This window comes from Anser brachyrhynchus (genome assembly GCF_964034855.1).
Source record: "Anser brachyrhynchus genome assembly, chromosome: 19".
Taxonomy (NCBI): Eukaryota; Metazoa; Chordata; class Aves; order Anseriformes; family Anatidae; genus Anser; species Anser brachyrhynchus.
This window is the reverse complement of record NC_137712.1, coordinates 10,785,076-10,803,275: the sequence shown is the minus strand read 5'-3', so window position 1 is coordinate 10,803,275 and position 18,200 is coordinate 10,785,076. Positions and strand designations below refer to the sequence as shown.

The 18,200-nt window shown below is 45.9% G+C and overlaps 1 protein-coding gene across 6 annotated transcripts in view; it reads right to left on the bottom strand.

The window, feature by feature from the left end:
* The window catches only part of LRSAM1 (leucine rich repeat and sterile alpha motif containing 1), a 31,937-nt gene that overhangs the window by 7,732 nt on the left and 6,005 nt on the right, over positions 1-18,200 (bottom strand). For 5 of the 6 annotated variants that reach the window (XR_013940849.1, XM_080561524.1, XM_080561526.1 and 2 more), the window contains exons 4-19: positions 17,080-17,124; positions 16,538-16,615; positions 15,522-15,590; positions 14,592-14,676; positions 13,333-13,454; positions 11,776-11,866; positions 10,544-10,674; positions 9,920-9,949; positions 9,239-9,361; positions 8,582-8,721; positions 7,672-7,716; positions 6,536-6,606; positions 5,648-5,747; positions 4,061-4,148; positions 3,232-3,306; positions 1,632-1,712 (exon numbers count right to left, since the gene is read on the bottom strand). Coding sequence is in view for 5 of the 6 variants with exons in the window: in XM_080561524.1 (XP_080417650.1) it covers positions 1,632-1,712; positions 3,232-3,306; positions 4,061-4,148; positions 5,648-5,747; positions 6,536-6,606; positions 7,672-7,716; positions 8,582-8,721; positions 9,239-9,361; positions 9,920-9,949; positions 10,544-10,674; positions 11,776-11,866; positions 13,333-13,454; positions 14,592-14,676; positions 15,522-15,590; positions 16,538-16,615; positions 17,080-17,124 (1,374 nt within the window). In the remaining variant the exon portion in view is untranslated. The remainder of the gene's footprint in view (positions 1-1,631; positions 1,713-3,231; positions 3,307-4,060; positions 4,149-5,647; positions 5,748-6,535; positions 6,607-7,671; positions 7,717-8,581; positions 8,722-9,238; positions 9,362-9,919; positions 9,950-10,543; positions 10,675-11,775; positions 11,867-13,332; positions 13,455-14,591; positions 14,677-15,521; positions 15,591-16,537; positions 16,616-17,079; positions 17,125-18,200) is intronic. The other variant, XM_080561528.1, reaches the window with a different exon arrangement.

Sequence of the window (18,200 nt, the reverse complement as noted above, 5' to 3'; positions counted from 1 at the left end):
GCTGTTAAGAAGGCTGACCTCCAGGAGTGGTCTGGGGAAACCTTGGCTGATCAGCAACTGAAATAAGACTTCTACCTGTACCCCACACAGGGGCCTGGCCCTCTGTTTGAGTAGGAGACACAAACACCTGCCTCTCATGGCTGAGAGGCCACCGTTAGCTGATCGGAGATGTTTTGCCCTGGTAGAGGCAGGAAAGCTCTGCTGAGCGGGGACCTCTGCAGAGGGAGCAGGAGCAGCAGCAGGCAGCACCGCTCGCCACATGCTCACCTCTCCCAGCCAGGAGCAGCAGCTGCCCAGTTCACCTGCACTGGTGGAAACCCACCAAAGCTCTGCTCTTGAGGCAGAAAGTTTTTTACCCCAAAGTGGTAGTTTAGCTTCAAAAGCAGTAAGATGTACAGCAGTGCAAAGCACTGCACTATTTCAGGGCTTCGCCTTCAGAGACGAGTGCAGTTGCTCAGCCTCCCCAGGAACCCGGACACGTGCTGAGCGCTGCAGTTCACTTCTCAGGAGGAGGAGGAAGCAAACTGCTCTTCCCTGGAGCTGGCTAATGACAAGTGGGAGCTGCTCCGGGAGAAAAACCCAGGCAGGTTCAGCTAATCTTGAGAATAACTCTCCCACCCACCCATGCTGCGGACACCCCATCAGGATTGCTCTCTCCCAAACTGACCTTGCAAGAGAACAGTGCAAACACCTTCCTTTCTCAGGTTGTTTACGGTTCTTCCTGCTTTTAAATGATTTATCAAGCTCATTACTAAAGCACCTGTATCTTAGAGGAGGAGCAACAGTCTGCTGCACAGCAGGTATCGAACGTGACTGCAGAAATGCTTCTGCCGAGGCACTTTGTGGGCACTGCCTGAGCAGTAAGGGTTCAATCACAGCAGGAGCTTTTGGGCTGTAGACTGCCAAATGGCAAAGGGGATGCAGACAGATGAAGCTGTCCCATGCCTTATTTCCTGGTGTCTGGTGCTGAAGCAGCAAACATACTGTGCTGCCCTCCAACCGACATGCAGGTGGGTACTAGGACAGATCCTCCTTTTCTCAGGCTGACCAAAAAGGTGACCTAGCCTGGCAGAAAGTCCACACAACACAAAAACTGATGCAAAGGCATAGTAACAAAATCTAAAGCCAAGCTGCTTAAGCCAAACTTGAGATTTCTTAATGAGTGACTGGGGAGGAATTCAACCCATTGAACAGTGGGATGGTGAGGTGGAACAGCCTGAGAGGCATGGCTTAGAAATGAAGGGGAAGAGCTGACAGCCACTATCGGCGGGTATTTAAAACCAAAACACCACACAGCTATGTGAGAAGACATGGGATGCTCAGCAGGCATGTGTTTCTGGGACAGCCAACAACTGGATCGCAAAATCCTTCCCCACCCAGCAAACCTAGAACTGTCCACTTCTATCGGGGCAGGTTATTTGTTCCCTGAAAATTCGCCAAGATGTTTAAGAGCAGCAGCAATGCTTCCATGTTACCAAGACAAAGAGAGATTTTTGGTGTCCTGTGGGTAAGTGCCCATCTGACTAAGCATAAAACCATCTGGAAACTGCAAGGAGCAAGAGAAGCAAGTTGAGCTTTTGCGATCCCAGAGCAGAGAGAGGGTGGTGGGGCAGCCCCAGAGCCCTACATACCTGCAGCGTCTCTGTGTCCAGTTCTTGCCTCTTTAACTCCAGCTGTGTCAACTGCAATAACTCTGTTTCTATTAATTTAATCTAAACAGAAGATGAAACATTTTTACTGACATTTGAAATGACTTTAATTTATGCCCTTTCAAGATGAGGTCTAACTACTGCCCTCGGAAGGACAACACTGCAGAGCTGCCCAGAAGTTCGGGAAACCTGCTAGTCCCCTTCCATGACACATGCTCTAGGGCTGCTCTTCATCCCGTGCCTGAAGAGCTATGTCCCCCACTCTCTAATTGCCTCTCTGCTCTAAACACCTTCTGTTCAAGTCTAGAAGCACACTGCAACCACCTTGTTCAGCCAAACCTTGCAGCCACTCTGGAAAGCAGCAACCGGTTATCAAAATCCACACAGCACCACTGATCAAACTGCAGATGGACTGGGGGCAGGGTCCTGGTTTTTAGATGCTTCAGCAAATCCCGTCATGATACATGCTCTTTCAGTCAGGGCAACTGAGACACAGAGAGGTGAAGTGAGTTGCCCCAGACCCCACAGCAAAGCCAAGAAGAGAGCCCAGCTCACCTAGCTGCCAGGCTATCTGCTCTCCCCAGGCCATGCTGCTTCATGTGCACCACCTACCACGAAATTCCTGCTGACACTGGGGCTCTGCAGCAGGCAGCACCCAAGGCTCCTGCCCTTTCCCTGGCTGTGCAGGATGTTGGTGGGATGGGATGTGTTTTAATAGCAAAAGGCCCGCCCTGTGGTATCAAGGCACAAACGCCCTTTGTTTCCAAAGCAAGTGCAAGCAAACTGCTGGGCTCTTATGGAACTCATGCCATGGAGAGTTGTTAGAATCATCTCCTGGATCGTCTGTGCACAATCCACAGGCTTCTAGCACAATGCAAAGATTGGTCACTGAATGACTAAATATATCAAAGCTCTTAAGCTTATCTACCAACTCCAGACCTGAGACTTTTCTCCTAGTGTCAGATCAAGAGAGGGAAGACTCCTGGAGCACTGTGTCAGAAACCAGCTTCCCATCTCCACGCATCAACCACTGCTACTTTCCCCACCAGCTCTTGCTCTTCCCCCTGACTATTGCATTTCACCTTCTGCAGAATGGAGCTCAGAAAGGCAGGCTGAGAATGGGAAAGAAAAGGTGAACTTATGGCTGAAGGTGCAGTTCCCATATGCTGGATGGAGATGCAGTGGACTCATGTGGAGACAGCAGCCCTGCTAAGGCTACGGAAACCGGAAGGAAATTGTAATTGCAATTGCAGACCATCCCTACGGAGCCAAGGCAGGTCTGTCCTCTAGTGACCCCCTCCAGCATTTCATCCACATTAGTGCTGAGATGGCTGAAGCAATGGCGATTCCACTACCTCCCCAACTGTAAAATCTGCCTTTATACTATCTCCTATGGAAGTGGGAAACTGTAGTTTAGCCAACACTGCCCAATGCTTTGTTACAGAGCTCTTAGAAATACAAGAGCTCATTTCCTTCAGACCCTGCTCTGTGCTCACAGCACTTCGATCTTCCTCAGAAGGATCTCATCAAATGACGGTATGAGCTGAGTAGCTGTTTGTTCTTCCCTCTGTTGCTGACTCACCTGGTTCCTGATCTGTCTATGCATAAGATCCTTCTTCAGCTGGAGAGCTTCAAAGGCAGCTTTCTGCATCTCACTCTAAGGGACAGACAACATCCTGCTTAGTGAGGGTTGTTCATTCAGCTGCAGATGTGCTAAGAAACTCTGCTACCTTGCAGTGGCTCACATACATCTAAATAGCGCTTACTCTGCATTGACAGTATCCACATTGCACCATGACAGACCTCACAGTCCCAAAAGGTAAAACCCTCTTTACAGCTGGACAAAGAAGTCATAGTCATGTTCTTCAAACACACAAGCTGAATGCTGCACAAGAACCTCACCTCTCATTTTCAGCAGCACTCAGCAGCCAGGCTGCTAGGTCTGTGTAATAGGCCGTGGCTTGCCAGCTCTTCTGAAAAATGAGCTGAAGTGGTCTTATGTTCAAAAGGAAGTATTCAAAAGCAGCAAATGCTTTGTAAATGCCTCAACAGGCATAGGCAGCTTGTCTAAAGTCACACAAGAAATCTGCCATAAAGACAGGACTTCTGTATCAAAATCCTCTACATTAATCATCAGACCAGCTTTGCTTCCGATGACTTGTGCCGCTGTCCTTTATGAAAAGTTGCTGTCTGGTTAAAGAATAAATACATTTTTCTCTCAACCAACAAAGTCAGTTTGTTAGAATACCAGACAGTCTCAAAGTTTAGCAAATAGTGTCTGTCCTATAAAACAACTTCTGCAAGCAGCCCAGTCCTGCCACCATTGCTCCTATGCCTGCCACTCAATCCTGCTTTTGCGTGCAGTTGCTTTCCTTCGAGCCCCCCTGCAAACAATTTGCTCTCTTGCCTACCTGCTGCAAGATCTGACTAACAGCCTTGTTCTGATCCAGCTGTTGCCAAGCCAGGATTTGCTGGAACTTCTGATCCATCTCAGCCAGGCTGCAAGAAGATGTATTTGTCATGGAGTTACTGCTGGGTCTGAGACTCTTGATACAAACAAGAGGAAAAGTGGGTAACAGAGAATCTAGAAATGGAGGAATTTGTTACAGAACAAGGGTGAACAGCCATGACTCGGCACAGCTGAATGCTCTGATATAAAACCTTCCCTACAACCAAAGCAAACCTGCACGACAGCCTTAGCCAGAGCAGAACCACCACTGCCTGCATATGCACAGCTCGAAGTGCAAACAGGGGCTGTAGCTGCCCCAGCAAGCTGCTCGGATGGTGAATTTGCACATCAGCATTCTGCACTGGAAAGGGTGTGCTGATGAAGGACACCCAGACGATGTGGTCATGTATTGCTGCACTTGCATGCAGGACTGTGCCTGCCCACTGCCCTCTGCTGGGCAGGACACAGGTGTATGAGGTTATTTCTGTTCAGTGTTTGCCAGAAACTGCCAGATTAAAATTTCTCACATTCTTACAAATAAAAAGAGCCAGAATGTTCTCTGCACCTATAGCAATGAAAAGTGATCCACATATATACAAACAGCCTCCATGTAATGCTTAAAGTCAAGAGGACTTTTTAATATTCTGTGCCTTTTCCACATATTGCGAAGTGTGAGATTTTTAGGTATCCTGTTGTAACACTGCTCAATTCCACCTGTCATTTCATTGCTGATGGGAATGAAACTCAGGGCATTTACACAGTGATTTCCTGAAGTGACATGTCTCAACTTTCATGTGTCAGTGGACTCAAGGTCTCATAGCTTTGTGGGTGATAAACTCCACTAGTTCAAAAATTTTTCCTCCAAAATTCTTGATTTGTTTCACTTCCCCAAAGACCCTGCAAGGAACACCACATTTTAGAACAGAGTCAAGTTTTTAAGAAACAGAAGGTGACTCTGTAATTGACCATGAAAAAATCTCAGCTCTCTTGTCTCAGAGGAACTGGACTTGGATCTGAAGAAAAGACAATCCCAATTTTCTCTGTAATTTGTCCAGGAGAACTATCAAAACGCCACACTAAGTGCAACAAATGAAAGGCTCTGGCTGCTGCTAACAGAAGTCCTGCACCATAATTCTTATCTTCTCCATGAGAAGTTATTAAATGCAATGAAAACAGGAACATTATCCTGTAGACAATCCTGGGAAGTGACAAAAGGATTTCTGTACCACAGTTTGACACTGACCTAGCTAACAAAAAAGACCTCCATATTTAGCAGAATGTATAAGGTAAAATAAACAGTGCAAAAATGTGATAGTTAATTCAAAGTATGATTGACAGGCATTTTCTTGTGGTTAAAAGGTGGCTCATTCAATCAAGTTTGACAGTTTCTTTAAATTGTATTGTCACCTGCTCACGTACAGCTGTCCTGCTGCATTCCAGCAGCTGCAGGAATTCCTGGCTGTTTATATGGGAATTACACCAGGGACTGTTGGCAAGAAAGGGACTTTACAACAACATTACCTCCAGCCCCAGAGATCTGCCACTGTACCTGGAGCAGGCCTGGTTGACAAGGTCTTGCCGACGAGACTCGTAGGTCATTTGGATGAGCTTGTTCTTGTAGCTCTCGGCCAGCATTTGTTGCATGGCAGCTGGGAGACAGAAGTGCTGTCAGTCTGAAACAGGAGCTGGTGTCTAGAACAGACACTAATCTGCCACTGCTGCTACAATAACCTGCAATTAACAGTGCCTTCTCTCTCATTTCAACCTCTCCTAGTTTTTTCCATTTCATTCACTTACAAGCAGATTCATTCAGCTACCAGAATCGTAGCTATTTACTGGGAAATTAGATGAGCGAACTCCGCTCTGCCTGAGCTTGCATCTCTTCAGTGCTCGGAGGAGCCAAGTCACTGCCACTGACCCTCAGATGGGCTGCAGCCCTGCCTGTCCCACCACGAACAATCCGTCCCTTAGTGTGATAACACACACACCATTTCCCTTGTAACCCCATCAGATCTGTTCCTGTTCATAAGGAGCAGAAATGGTTCCCTTGTTCCGTTGTTGCTTACCTCCTGGTAAACCTCCTGCCTCATGAACGTGAACAGTTAACATCCATTTGGTAGCTCTAAAATATGAAGCACTTTGCGTGCACACGGGATGGCTTACGTTCAGTCTCAGACTGCTCGTGCAACACGCTCTGACTACGCCAGGAGCATAGCTCACATCTCGGAGACCCAGCAGTGAGCTGCAGGTGGAAGCACTGGATCAGCTATGGTAAACGTGCTGCCCCCTGCCACTCTGCCCTGCTGCACCGAGCAACATCCCAGGACGTGTGTGTAACAGAGCATCTCCCATGTGGTTATCACCTATTCAGTGCACCTCCAAAGGAACCGTGTCTTTCTAGTACCTTTTACCACCCCAAAGAGTCATCCACACTTACAGGCCACTTCCCTTCTGCGCAGTTGCTCCGTCTCCTCCTGTGTTATTGCCATCAGCTGTTCCATCCTTATTCTAGCAAGTAAACAAGAACAATTCAGCCTCTCCTTCAAACAAGCACTATCTCACTCCTCCTCTGCCCACCCGGCTCAGAGCCCAAAGGCTGGGCAGATTCACCAAGCAACCTGTGCAGGAAAGCCACACGCCCATCAGAGACTCAAAGTGTTCTTGGTAAAGGTCCTCTAAGTCTATGGGAGAAATCATAAACCATGGGAACAATTGCTTTTTGTACTGGAAAGCTGATCCCAGAAGACCTAGCAAGGGTCTGGAAAGTCAACAAAGAGAAAAAGAACATCAGTGCAACGTCCACACACCGTCACCAAGCACAGTGCCAGCCCCTTGTTTGGCTTTCTTTTCCCTTGAGGCTTGACGGTCACTTCAAAGCTGACTTATGTGAGTAATGACACCGAAAGCAGGAGCCTGGCCTCCATCCCCACCTCCTCATTCTTATTCCAGCACAATTATACATAACACCACTTAATAGATCAGGAACTGGTTTGACTGAAAAACTATCTGCCATACAATGAGATTATTTTTCAGCCAGGTCAGTTTACTGTGTCATAGCACAAACACTTGGCTGAAGGGAGGGGATAACATATAGGCGGGGGAGAGTTGGGGAAAACCAGTATTGGAGGCAAAGCTAGCTCAAAGTGTTGGCTGAATGGGAGCATTGGCTTTGGTGTATTCCTCCCAGCCTGTACACATTTTTGGGCCACCTTTGTAGATGCTTTGCTTTCCAACAGATACAAGATTTCTGTTGGTCCGTGATAGTGGAATATAGGGGCTTGTTCCCAAACTACTTAGCTAGGACCTTTTTGAGATGAAAAGAAGGTGCAATCACCATCTCATGGGGTTTGCCAAACTGAGTGAACTCAGGCACATCTAGTCCAGAATCTTGCCTCCAGCAGTGATCAGAACCAGCTGCTTCAGCCAAAGCAGCAGGAAACCTTTCAGATAGCAGGTCTGAAATGAACTTCCCCTAGCTTAAAGCGAATTCATACTGGTGGCTCTGCAACAAATCTCAACCCTCCTTCTAGCTCCTCATCCCTTTTCTGGAAAATTTTATTTCAAGATACTTACCTCTCATTCTCCAATGATTTCAGAATGTCTGAACTTTGTTTTTGCCTAAAAAAAGATAAAACAAAAGATTTTCATCTGGCTGAGCAGCACACCCTGTTCCCCCCAAGGGGCAGAAAACAACTTTGCTTCTGCACAAAGAGCAGCCTTAAGCAGGCTGGTAACCTTGTGTCAGCACTAGCACAATGGGAGATTCAGCGTATCTAGGTCAGTGGTACCTAAGAACCAGTGTTCAAATAAGTACATTCCGTGAGGAATTTTTCCACAGCACTGCAAAAATTCAGCAGCACAGATATCATAGAAGCATAGAACAGCTCAGGTTGGAAGGAACCTTAAAGACCACCTAGCTCCAACCCCGCTGCCATGGGCAGGGATGCCACCCACTAGGTCAGATATGTGTGACACATTTTTTTGTGATGCTAAATTCCACTTTCTTTAAGTGGGATTTTGTCAGTTCAGCAACACACCATCTATAGATATTGATCCTGGTATTTTTATTTGCAAACCTGTGAGCACAGACCCCAGTGCAAACAGCCAAAACCAGTGTAGCTAATCCATCTGAGAAGGGAAAGAAACATAACCGTATCCACAGCAAGGACATCAGAGAGGTCCATACAACTTCACTGGGTTTGTCTGTCCAACACAGGCTCGCCGGGACAGCCTGGCTCTGTAGCCAAGCCTGCAGGCCCTTTGGGAAGGTCTGTCCAAAGGCTGCAGGCTGGATGGTGAATGCAGAAAGAGAACATCCCATATCAGGGATTTACCCTCAATTCTTCACCAATCTCCTAAGTACCAGGACCGATCAGTTCTGTTAAAACTCAGAAAGGTTGGAATGAACACCTCTGAGTGGGACAAAATAACATGAGCCCCCATGGGCCAGAGTTCACTGCAGGACACCCTGGGGCTGCCTTACCTCTGATTGTCCTCTATCAGCTTCTGGATACGGCTGGCAATGCCTTGCTCTGCTTGTTTCAACTGCTGCAGCAGTTTCAGGCGCTCCTCCTCCAAATGGCGCTGGTGCTTTGTCAGACCCTTCTCCAGCCTCATCTGATCCTAGGCCAAAGCGAAAAATAAAAATAAATAAAAATGCAAAGGTGGTCAGTTTAGGAAAGGCAGTGTCTTGTACAAGGCCAGATAATGGACAATTTGGTTGCAGTGACCCAGACAGATCCTGGGAGATCTTATGAAAAGGAGAACTCTCACCAGCTGGGACAGCCTAATCCCAAATGAAATGAGGAATCATTTCAAGGTGCATTCAAGGAGATGCAGAGAACCTGTGAAGCCAAAGAACTATAGATGGGAAAGATGAAAAATGGAAGTACTCCAATCTGTACAGCCAAACATCACTGCTCCCACCTGTCAAGTCTCTGTTAGAGTGTCCCTAATAACCTCAGAGAGAAAGTGGAAGAAAAACACTGAATGCAGTGAATTAGCTGCTGTCTCTAGAGGGTAAGTTTCTGCATGCTTGGACACTTGGAACACCACTCCACTTTGAGTCTCTCTATGGCAACAAGCACAGCCCTGCCTCAGCAAGTGGCAGGGCCAGAGTGCCTGCCCTGAAGAGACCTACCTCTCTCACTGTCTGCAGTATCTCATCCTTTTGACTGTTGATCTGCTGAACAAGCAGAGCATGTTCTCTTTGCCCCATGTTCAGGCGCCGCTCAAATTCGAGCTTCTCCTGCATTTTTTTTTCCTGAGAAGAGTAAGAAGAAAGATGAATGCCAGAAACCAGAAGACTGCTGGCTCTGCTCCTTCTCAAACAAGAACAAATTCTGGCAATGTAAAACAACGCACAGTAATCCTCTCAACTACGAGAGAGAAAGACAAATGGCAAAACAGGAGGCTTAAGTAGGTGACAGAAATATTCTGTCCTCAGGAACCCAAAAATTGTGAAGCAGAGATTGCTGTTCTTTTTATGACAGTCTCCAAACTCCCCACAACTCATTTGATAGTCACAAAGCCAACATCCCAGGGCACCAACCCGTACAACAGAAACAGAGAGAACTGGAACTGCTCGCTCATGAGAGACTCTGCAGCTCACTGGCGGTATTTGTCAGACAATTCAGTCACAGATTTCCCCACACTACTGCCTGTGTTCTGCAGCGAGGAGTGAGCAAGTTTGGGGGGAGTTCTGCAAGATCTCAGTTCTCAAAACATTGTTTTGGCTGAAAAAACAGATAAAGAAATGGAAAACAAGACATAGAAGTGGCCCTACTGTGCAGACAAAGTACTTGCAAAGGTCCTTCCTTACCTTCTTCTTCTCATAGTCCAAGAATTTGTTCTGAAAAATAAACAGCAGATATTTACTCCCAGGAGCAAATTTTTGTAGGTATTATTAGCCCACTTTATATCTTCCCCTAACTGAGTAAAGACATCAACCAAAGGCACAAGAAGATTAACATATCCACAAAGCCCAGTCATTTATGTTTCTCCAGGGGCAGAGAAATTTACTCTGTAGTTGACAAATAGCACAGGAATTAACACAGCTTGTCAAAATTAGAGGCCTAGCCTCATCTTTCCCAGGAAGGGCTGGCAATATCCAGCACTTGGCTGCGAATCACAAGGTGCTTCTGCAGTTTACTGTCCCTCAAGACATTATTAAAAACGTGTTACCATGCTGCACACACTGTATCACACTGTCATTACTGTCCCTTGGATGCGTCATTTTCAAGATAATGATTAAAACTGACATAGCTCAGAAAATATGCACAATCACAGAAAAAAATGGGTCAGAAGAGACCTCTGGAGGTCTGTACTACAACCTTCTGCTCACAACAGCACTGAATTCAAAGTCGGAGCAGATTCCTCCAGGCCTTGCCCTGGCAAGTTCTGAATATCTCCAAGGATGGAGACAGTTCTCTGCAGAGAGCCTCACCTGCCACTTGCTCTCCTCCTCCAAGTACTTTTGCACTGTCCTGTCCACCCCATCCACGGACGTTTCTCCTCCATCGCTCTCCAGCGCAGGGAGCACGTACTGTGAGGGAGGGTAGTATGCAATTCCGCACTCTGGAAGAGATCAGACACAAAACAAGACATTTGGTGCCTAAAGACCTTGGCAGCACGACTGAGGGCTGGCCTATGTGTGAGACAGCTTCCAGCTGCGCTCCCTCTCCCCCAGCATCGATGGGTAGCTACAAGAGCTTTCAGCTCAGGTCTAGCAACAAGAAGCTGGGAGAGGAGATAGTGCCATCCCATTCCCACCGGGAAGGCAATTAAACAACAGCACGCAGGAGGTTGTGGAGAAGGGAAGCACAGAAGCTGGGAGTGCTGTTCCCACTTCTAAAATCAGAGGACAGAACTCCCTCCAGAAACAGACTGAGCACTTGGAGCTGGGCCAGTGCTCTGCTGACCTACTCGGAGAGAAAAGCTTCCTTTACACAGGTACAGGCATGTTCACTTTGATGGAGCTGCAAAAGAGAGTTTGCTGCCCACACTATAATAAGTTCTGACCATCCTTTTATGTCAAGGATTAGGACAATGTCTGACAAAGCATTTCTCCTGCACAAAATCTCTGCCAGACCTTCCTGCCTGTATTAAATACAGTGTTTTATAAACTCACAGTACATTGTCTTTGTCCTCTGAGTTTTCCATCTGCTTCCATCTTTCTTTTAGGAACACATCAGCCCACAGGCCCCCACGCCCTTTCTCACAGAAAATGAGGGTACAAAGGACCTCAAGTGACTGCTGAGTCTACCTCCTTGTCCCAAGGCAGGGTCACCTGTATCTGTGCAATGCCTAACCCTCCCACTGGAGAAAATACAAACGAGAAAACAAAAGCACAGAGAGATGCAATGACTTTGTACGGTCACTCAGAAAGTCCATGACCCAACTGTTCTGATGTTTTAACAAAACCATCATAAATTTCAGTTTGCAAGTGAGAAGCAAGCCTCAGTGAAAGACTCCGGTTTTGCTGTCTGCCATCAAGGACTTACATGTAACTCCTTGACCTGCCTGCCCCATGTGCAGAGCATCAGAAAACACCTGAAGCAGAGCTAACCTGATATTTGTGCTTTGTAAACACAACCTTTGAATATGCCACAACACCTAATTAGAGCACAGCACAGTCCCCCAAGTTCTCACCAGCATCCACAGACTTTTCTTGCTTACCTTTGCAGAGGAACTGCTGAATGGACTCTGTACCTGCACTGCAAATATCAGCTGATGGGTAGGTCATGGAAGAAGCGTCCAGGGTCAGCATCTCCAAAACAGAACACACAGAGCTCCAGTTTATTCTCACAGCCCAGCCGGAGTCCAACTGCTTCAAGGCTGGGGACCCAGGAAAGTGAACTGCAAGATTTGACTTGTACCCAGTAACAACCAAACCACAGAACATTTGTCTCAGCGTGTTAACAGTGCTATTGTTTTCCTCTGCAAAGCTTTAAGACTTCTCAAAGAACATGGAGCGGTAGATGGAATATTTAATGTCATATCCGGTTGAATGTCTAGATTTATTAAAAGGGAAAGAAAATCTGCCAGATCACCTTTTCTGCTGGTAGCGGAACCAGTTTGCCTTGCAAGTCCCCAGAATTTCACTTACGAAGTGATAATTTCACATTACCCCAAAAACTGACATAAATGCAAGGTTATATTGAACTTTTTCTGGGTGTTTAACAACTTTCAGAGCAGTGGTGATTCCGCTGTCCCTGATTTAGGAAATTCTGAGCTGGTTCTTCAGTGGAACATCCGCCTCATGCAGACATGTCTATTTTGTCTTTAAGCACAAAAAAGCACAGTGCTTCTCAATTACATGCATTTTCTACTACATTGCTGTGTGCCGGAGCCCTTAAGCATGACACACAGGTAGAATGGTGATGCAAAAAGGGCACTGGGAGAAGAGGAGCACCAGTAAGAACCAGTGGAAGGACCATCTTCTGTTTTGTTCTCCTGTGGCCAACAAAAGGACCTAATGTTGCCTCCTGTTGAGCAGAGTTTAGCAGGACAGCCCAAAAAGGAACTCCTTTATCATCAAACACAGGGAAGCAAGCTGAACAGATCCCTAATCTCAAAGACTGCCTACAGCAGAAGTGAAGCCTGATGTGTGCTCAAGACAGGACAGCACTCCTACCCTCAGTGCTGGTGTCCGAGTCAGCCCTGTTGCCTGACATTTGCACAGTTTAGTGCTGACAAGTTTGGCAGCCAGAAGGTAACAAATCCATAAAAATCCTGATGCTTGTATCATTTTGAATGTGCTCTCCAGGGATCCAGAAACCTACGGAGGCTGACAGTGAGTCAGAGATCTATCATGGTAACAGAGGCAAAAACCTCATCAGAAACATCTCAGAAAATCTGCTCAGTCAGAATCAGCCTCGGTGGAAAGTGCCTGAGTCAATCTGAGTCCACACGCACAGTCTGTGCTCTCAGAGGCAGCTGTGGCAGAAAATACTTGGAGGCTTATTCCCTATGGATTACTTTTGCCATGGTTAAGCCATGGCAAGAAGTGATCAGAAAAAAACAAAGCAAGAAGAATATGCAAAACTAACTTTGGACACCATGAACCACATATAGCCAAGTTACAATCCCCTACAATGAGTGCTGCCCAAGCCCTAAAAATTTATTCTCTATGCTAAATTTATTGTTGTATAGAGCAAGTACAAAGGAAGGCAGCCTGAAGCAGAACAAACAGCTGGGAAGGGGAGACACAGAGACAGCTGGCTGGGTGCATACCTCCAGCGTGCGGATGTGAGCCAGCACCCGGGGCAGTTCTTGCAGGAGGTTCTCGCTGATATCCAGAGTGCGCAAACTCCGCAAGCCACTCACAGTTGCAGGCAGCTCCTTCAGCTTATTGCCTACGGGGGGAAAAGTCATTTAGTGCCATGCAACCTTGCCAAAGCTGCACCCAGCACGTTCATCTACTGGAACACCAAACTGTATCTGTAAGAGACACCTGTGAGCCGCTTTCTGTACTCTGCTACAGGGATGGGGTTGTCACAGGGCACACCAGGACTCCAAATGCCGCCACTGACAACCAAGGTAAATGGGATCGACTTGTACACAGCCCAATTGCACAGATCCAGCAGCACTTCCACAAGCCAAAACAGCCTTCTCGGCTGAGGTCACTGCGACAGACTCCACCTGTGCTCTTTATTAGGAGAATATTCATAATATGGAGCCTTCCCTCCTTCAGTGTAAATCCCAGAGACAAGAGAAAGGGAACTGAATGTGGGACTGCAAATTTAGAGGTCAGAGGCCAGATGTTGCAGATGGATACAGCAATAAGCTGAGCCACACCTCCAAGTTCCTTGCCCTCCATCTTTTTCCCTGTTTCAGCAACAACTCCCTGTAACAAAGGCTCCTTTTTCTCCCAGATTTATGGCATGGTGTATCAGGAAAACGTCCAAGAGTCTTAAAAAAAAGATACAATTGTGACCTTAGTTTTAGGGTTGTGCAAACCTGGAAGGTTACACAGGCTCACAGGAGTGAGCTCTGGGTGCCCAGCTCTGTATAGGTCTCATGCTTCTGAAGGAAGACGTGTGCCTTGAGCCCTCTTAGCAGCCCTCATCGCAGAAATGAGTTAGCTTGGACGTTAAAGTGCTGGCAACATGCAGGCACACACAGAAGCTTTTGGCTCTTGAGATCAGGCATGATGACCGAACAAACTCTCCTTTGAAAAAAGGCAGTGGGATGAATGAAATTATCATCTGATGATAATTGGCTGACCCAAGAGCCGTGAATTGAACCATATGCCAGGAAATCAAGGCAGATAGTGTGTATATTTGTTAAGAAGCAGTCAAACAACCATAGTTACTCCTACTAACTCACAGAAATTTTTGAATTGAAATCTGTCTCATGTTCTTCCTTAACATTCATAATGTAAACCATTTGGTTCCTGCCTTGGTTCAAAAGTATAATTCCTAATGCAGCTCAACACAACCCAGAAAATAAATGGTGCTTTGCCCAGAGCACCAAGAAGAAACATGCCATACCTTTCACATTGAGGATCTGGAGCTGGGCAAGATCTCCTATAGATTGTGGAAGACATTTTAAGAGATTCCGTTCAAGGTTTAGGACCTAAGGTATTAACAGAAAAGATATTCAAGATATTCTTTATACAGTTCTCAGGTTTTCTATACATCTATGCTGTTGGGACTACCTTCAGGCCCAGAAGGCCAATGTGAAAGTCATTTTAGATATTGCCTTCTAGGTTATAAGAATGAAAAAGCTATTAGAATGAACCCTTAATCATCTGACAAGGAAAAACGCATGTCTATTAATACTGCTTAGATCCGTAGGCTGAAAACCCAGAGAGTTTTCTGATTTTCTAGAACCCTGGATACGGATACATCTAGCTACTGCACGTATTAACAGCCAACAGCCAAAGTAGGTGCTGAATGCAGATGCAGGAAGTGGAAATCTGAGTGTCCCTTCCTCCCAGGCCACACTCCCCCAGCCCAGTGCACACAGGAGAGCAAGTGACTGAGTGGTGATGCCATGCATCCAAAGGTGCGCCCTCAAACAGAGGGGATTCTCAGAGGTGCACTGTGACACACTGCGCTGAGTTCTCAACATAATCACACCAGGGAGAATGGTAAAATCTGAACATTTTAGGAATCCAACTGGATTGGAAACTCCAGCTCCACTTGCTCACAGCCCTGGCTTGGCACAGTGTGAGCTATTCGGACTAACAGCCCTTGCACTAAGCAGGGGCTATATAATTCAGCATGCTCTTCTCCTGGTCTCCCTCTCCAACAAGCCAGTTCAACACAGTGACAATAAAGTCAATGACACAGATCTGACACTTTGAGAATCACCATTTAAATTGTAGCTAATTATAAACTAAATAGCAGTGGAACCCCATATTCATGCTGTCCCTGCTGTGCCTTTTACAGACACTTGGGATACAGCCAATCTTTTACCTGAAGAGATGTTAGCTGACCAATTTCAACAGGAAGTGATGCCAGTTGGTTATCATGCAGATCTAGAACCTGGAAGAGCAGATAATTTCACCAGACAATGTTGGGGAAAGACGCTAAGGTGCTAGAATGAAAGGTCATGAATTATCAAGCAATGAAAGTTATTTTCTTCCAATAGGGCTTCAAAAAGTGGCTTTAGTTTTCAACGAGACACACGCACTTAACTCTTAATTCTTGCAGATCTTATGAAAACTCCAGCCTCCATACATTGATAAAAAGAAACAGATGATTAGGGAGAGGAGTGACACCAAGGGAACTGTTCCACAAAACTGGATGAGCCAAGTGGCTAAATTATCCCCATGAAACCAGCCTGGCAGAAAAAAAAAAAAAAAAATGTTTTCTGCAGGGTCATTGAGCTGAACTGCTCCATGGAAAGACCAGCACATGGAAATACCAACACTAGCACTGGCACAGGGAAAGAGCAGGACTACTGCTGAAGATATCCTACTCTGGGGGGCAGTGATCTGCTGGAATGACCTTGCCTCTTGTGGAACCACAGCACAGGGGTGGTGGAGCTGGAAGCCCTCACCATTTATATGACAGGAACAGCGACGCTGCCCTGTCACACACTGTCCCCCTTCATCAGTTTTGTTCACATTCAAGTGACCCACCAGTGAAGGAAAGAGAGGGATCCACCCCACAACACACTCCACCCTTGGCTTTTCCACCAAGACGGACCACCGCTGTGAGAGGCTGCTGAGGGGGGAAGTGTGAGGTAGTGCAGAAGATAACTGAAGCCCGGGACTGCCTATGATTTTAGACAAAGCACTCAGCTACCACTATCTGTTTACTTTGGAGGTGGCTGATCTGTAAACCCACGAAAGGAAGGTTTCACATTTTGTTACCAGTTTCTGGGAACAACAGTCAGACAGGAAGATTTTGGGGGGGGGGGTGTGTTTTAATGCAGCCAGAATGCAAGGAAAAGAGGTTGCAAATTAGCAGTTAAGAGTTACAATTACCTTCACAGTTATGAGACTCAGAAGGCTACAGGACTTTGGAACTAAAGATGTAAGATTATTTGTATGAATAATCAGCACCTGAGGAGGAAAAATCCCATTGAAACATGAGCACAAGAGACACCACAGTCTAGGACAAGCACATTTGTTAAGATTTAATTGCAGAGGTTGCATAAGAGTTCAGTATCTTATTCTGTATCATCTAAAATATTAAAATAGTAAAATAGCAAATGCATTTTCACAGGTCAAACATTTAACGTGAGATCTAAACAAGAGCTTAGTTATTTTCATGAGAAACATCATTAGATAGGCTAAGACAGAACTAATCATCTCATCTTTCATGAAAGAAATTATATCTAAAACACACACAGAGGATTAGTTCTGCCCAAATTGCTCTTGATTTAGTATCGTACAAATGGCTAAATGCATCACAAGCAAACTTCTTCTGAAACAACATAAAAAACTAAATACAGTTATTTCAAATATAACAGTAATACTCAAGCATAAGAACAGAACTATCTAACAATACTGGGTTGTAACATTACCTTTTTTTGCAAGACTTTACAAGTTGCAAAGGCCCCGTAAGGAACCTGAAAACAATTAAAAAATAGTCCCATCAGACTTCACAAGATACTATATTTCTAAGCACTTCTACAGCATTCACCTGTAAACTCTGAATAATTAACTTTAATGAAAATGCACATGATACTTAAAATTTTTTGCCACCTGTTTTGGCCAAGGATGCCAGTGCTTGCTGGTTAGCTTCCATTTAAGCAGCTTGCAGTGGCTCTCCACAACATGACAGCGTGGCGCAGAACAGACTGAGGCTTAGGCAGGAGTCCAGGTCCTGCATGACTTAATATTCAGTGTACAGATGACTCAAGAGTTCAGGCATATTTTCCCTTAGTCATCACATAAATGTATTCTATGGTTTTGTAACCTTGGCAAACACGCTGCAGTGGGCTAAGTGACAAAGGTGAGCAACATCAGGACTGAGTGTCTTCATGTGTGCTAGGCTCTGCAGGAGAGGGGCAACCAGAAAAGTGATATTCCAGCAAATTCTGCCAGTGCCAGCCAGGGCTGTGAGCACTGTCACCTGCTCTGCAGAATGGAACTGCTATTGGCTAAATCATTGCCTTGGCTCTAATTTCAGAGTTAATTTTAAGGCCAAACTCATGGCTTGCTTTATTTATTAAACTACAAAGGCTAAAAGAAACAGCAAGACAGCGTTTTAGGGTACCAATCCAAAAGAAGCAGCTTGGGATCCAACACCAGCTGCAGCTATGAATGGAGCTAATTCAGTACACGTGCTGTCTGCCACCCTTTTACCCAGACTGGCTTACAGACTGTCCCACACAGCTCACAAACCTACACACAAGATGCCATTGGCTTCTGATCTTGGAACAAAACATCCCAAAGACAGCAAAGCCATTTCATGCTGCACAGTAGACAGCTATACTCTCCTGGATGATCCCAAATCTCTCCTCAAAGAGCAATACAATAACCATTAGCTTGCTTGGCAAAGGCATCCTGTGACAAAAGGGTGCACAGGTACAAACGTTTTAGAAACACAGGACAATAAACAAAAATTGAGAGTCAAATAGCAATGGGCTTCTGCTTAACAGGATTGCCTAGCTGCCAGAATACAAAACTGTACCTCCACTGA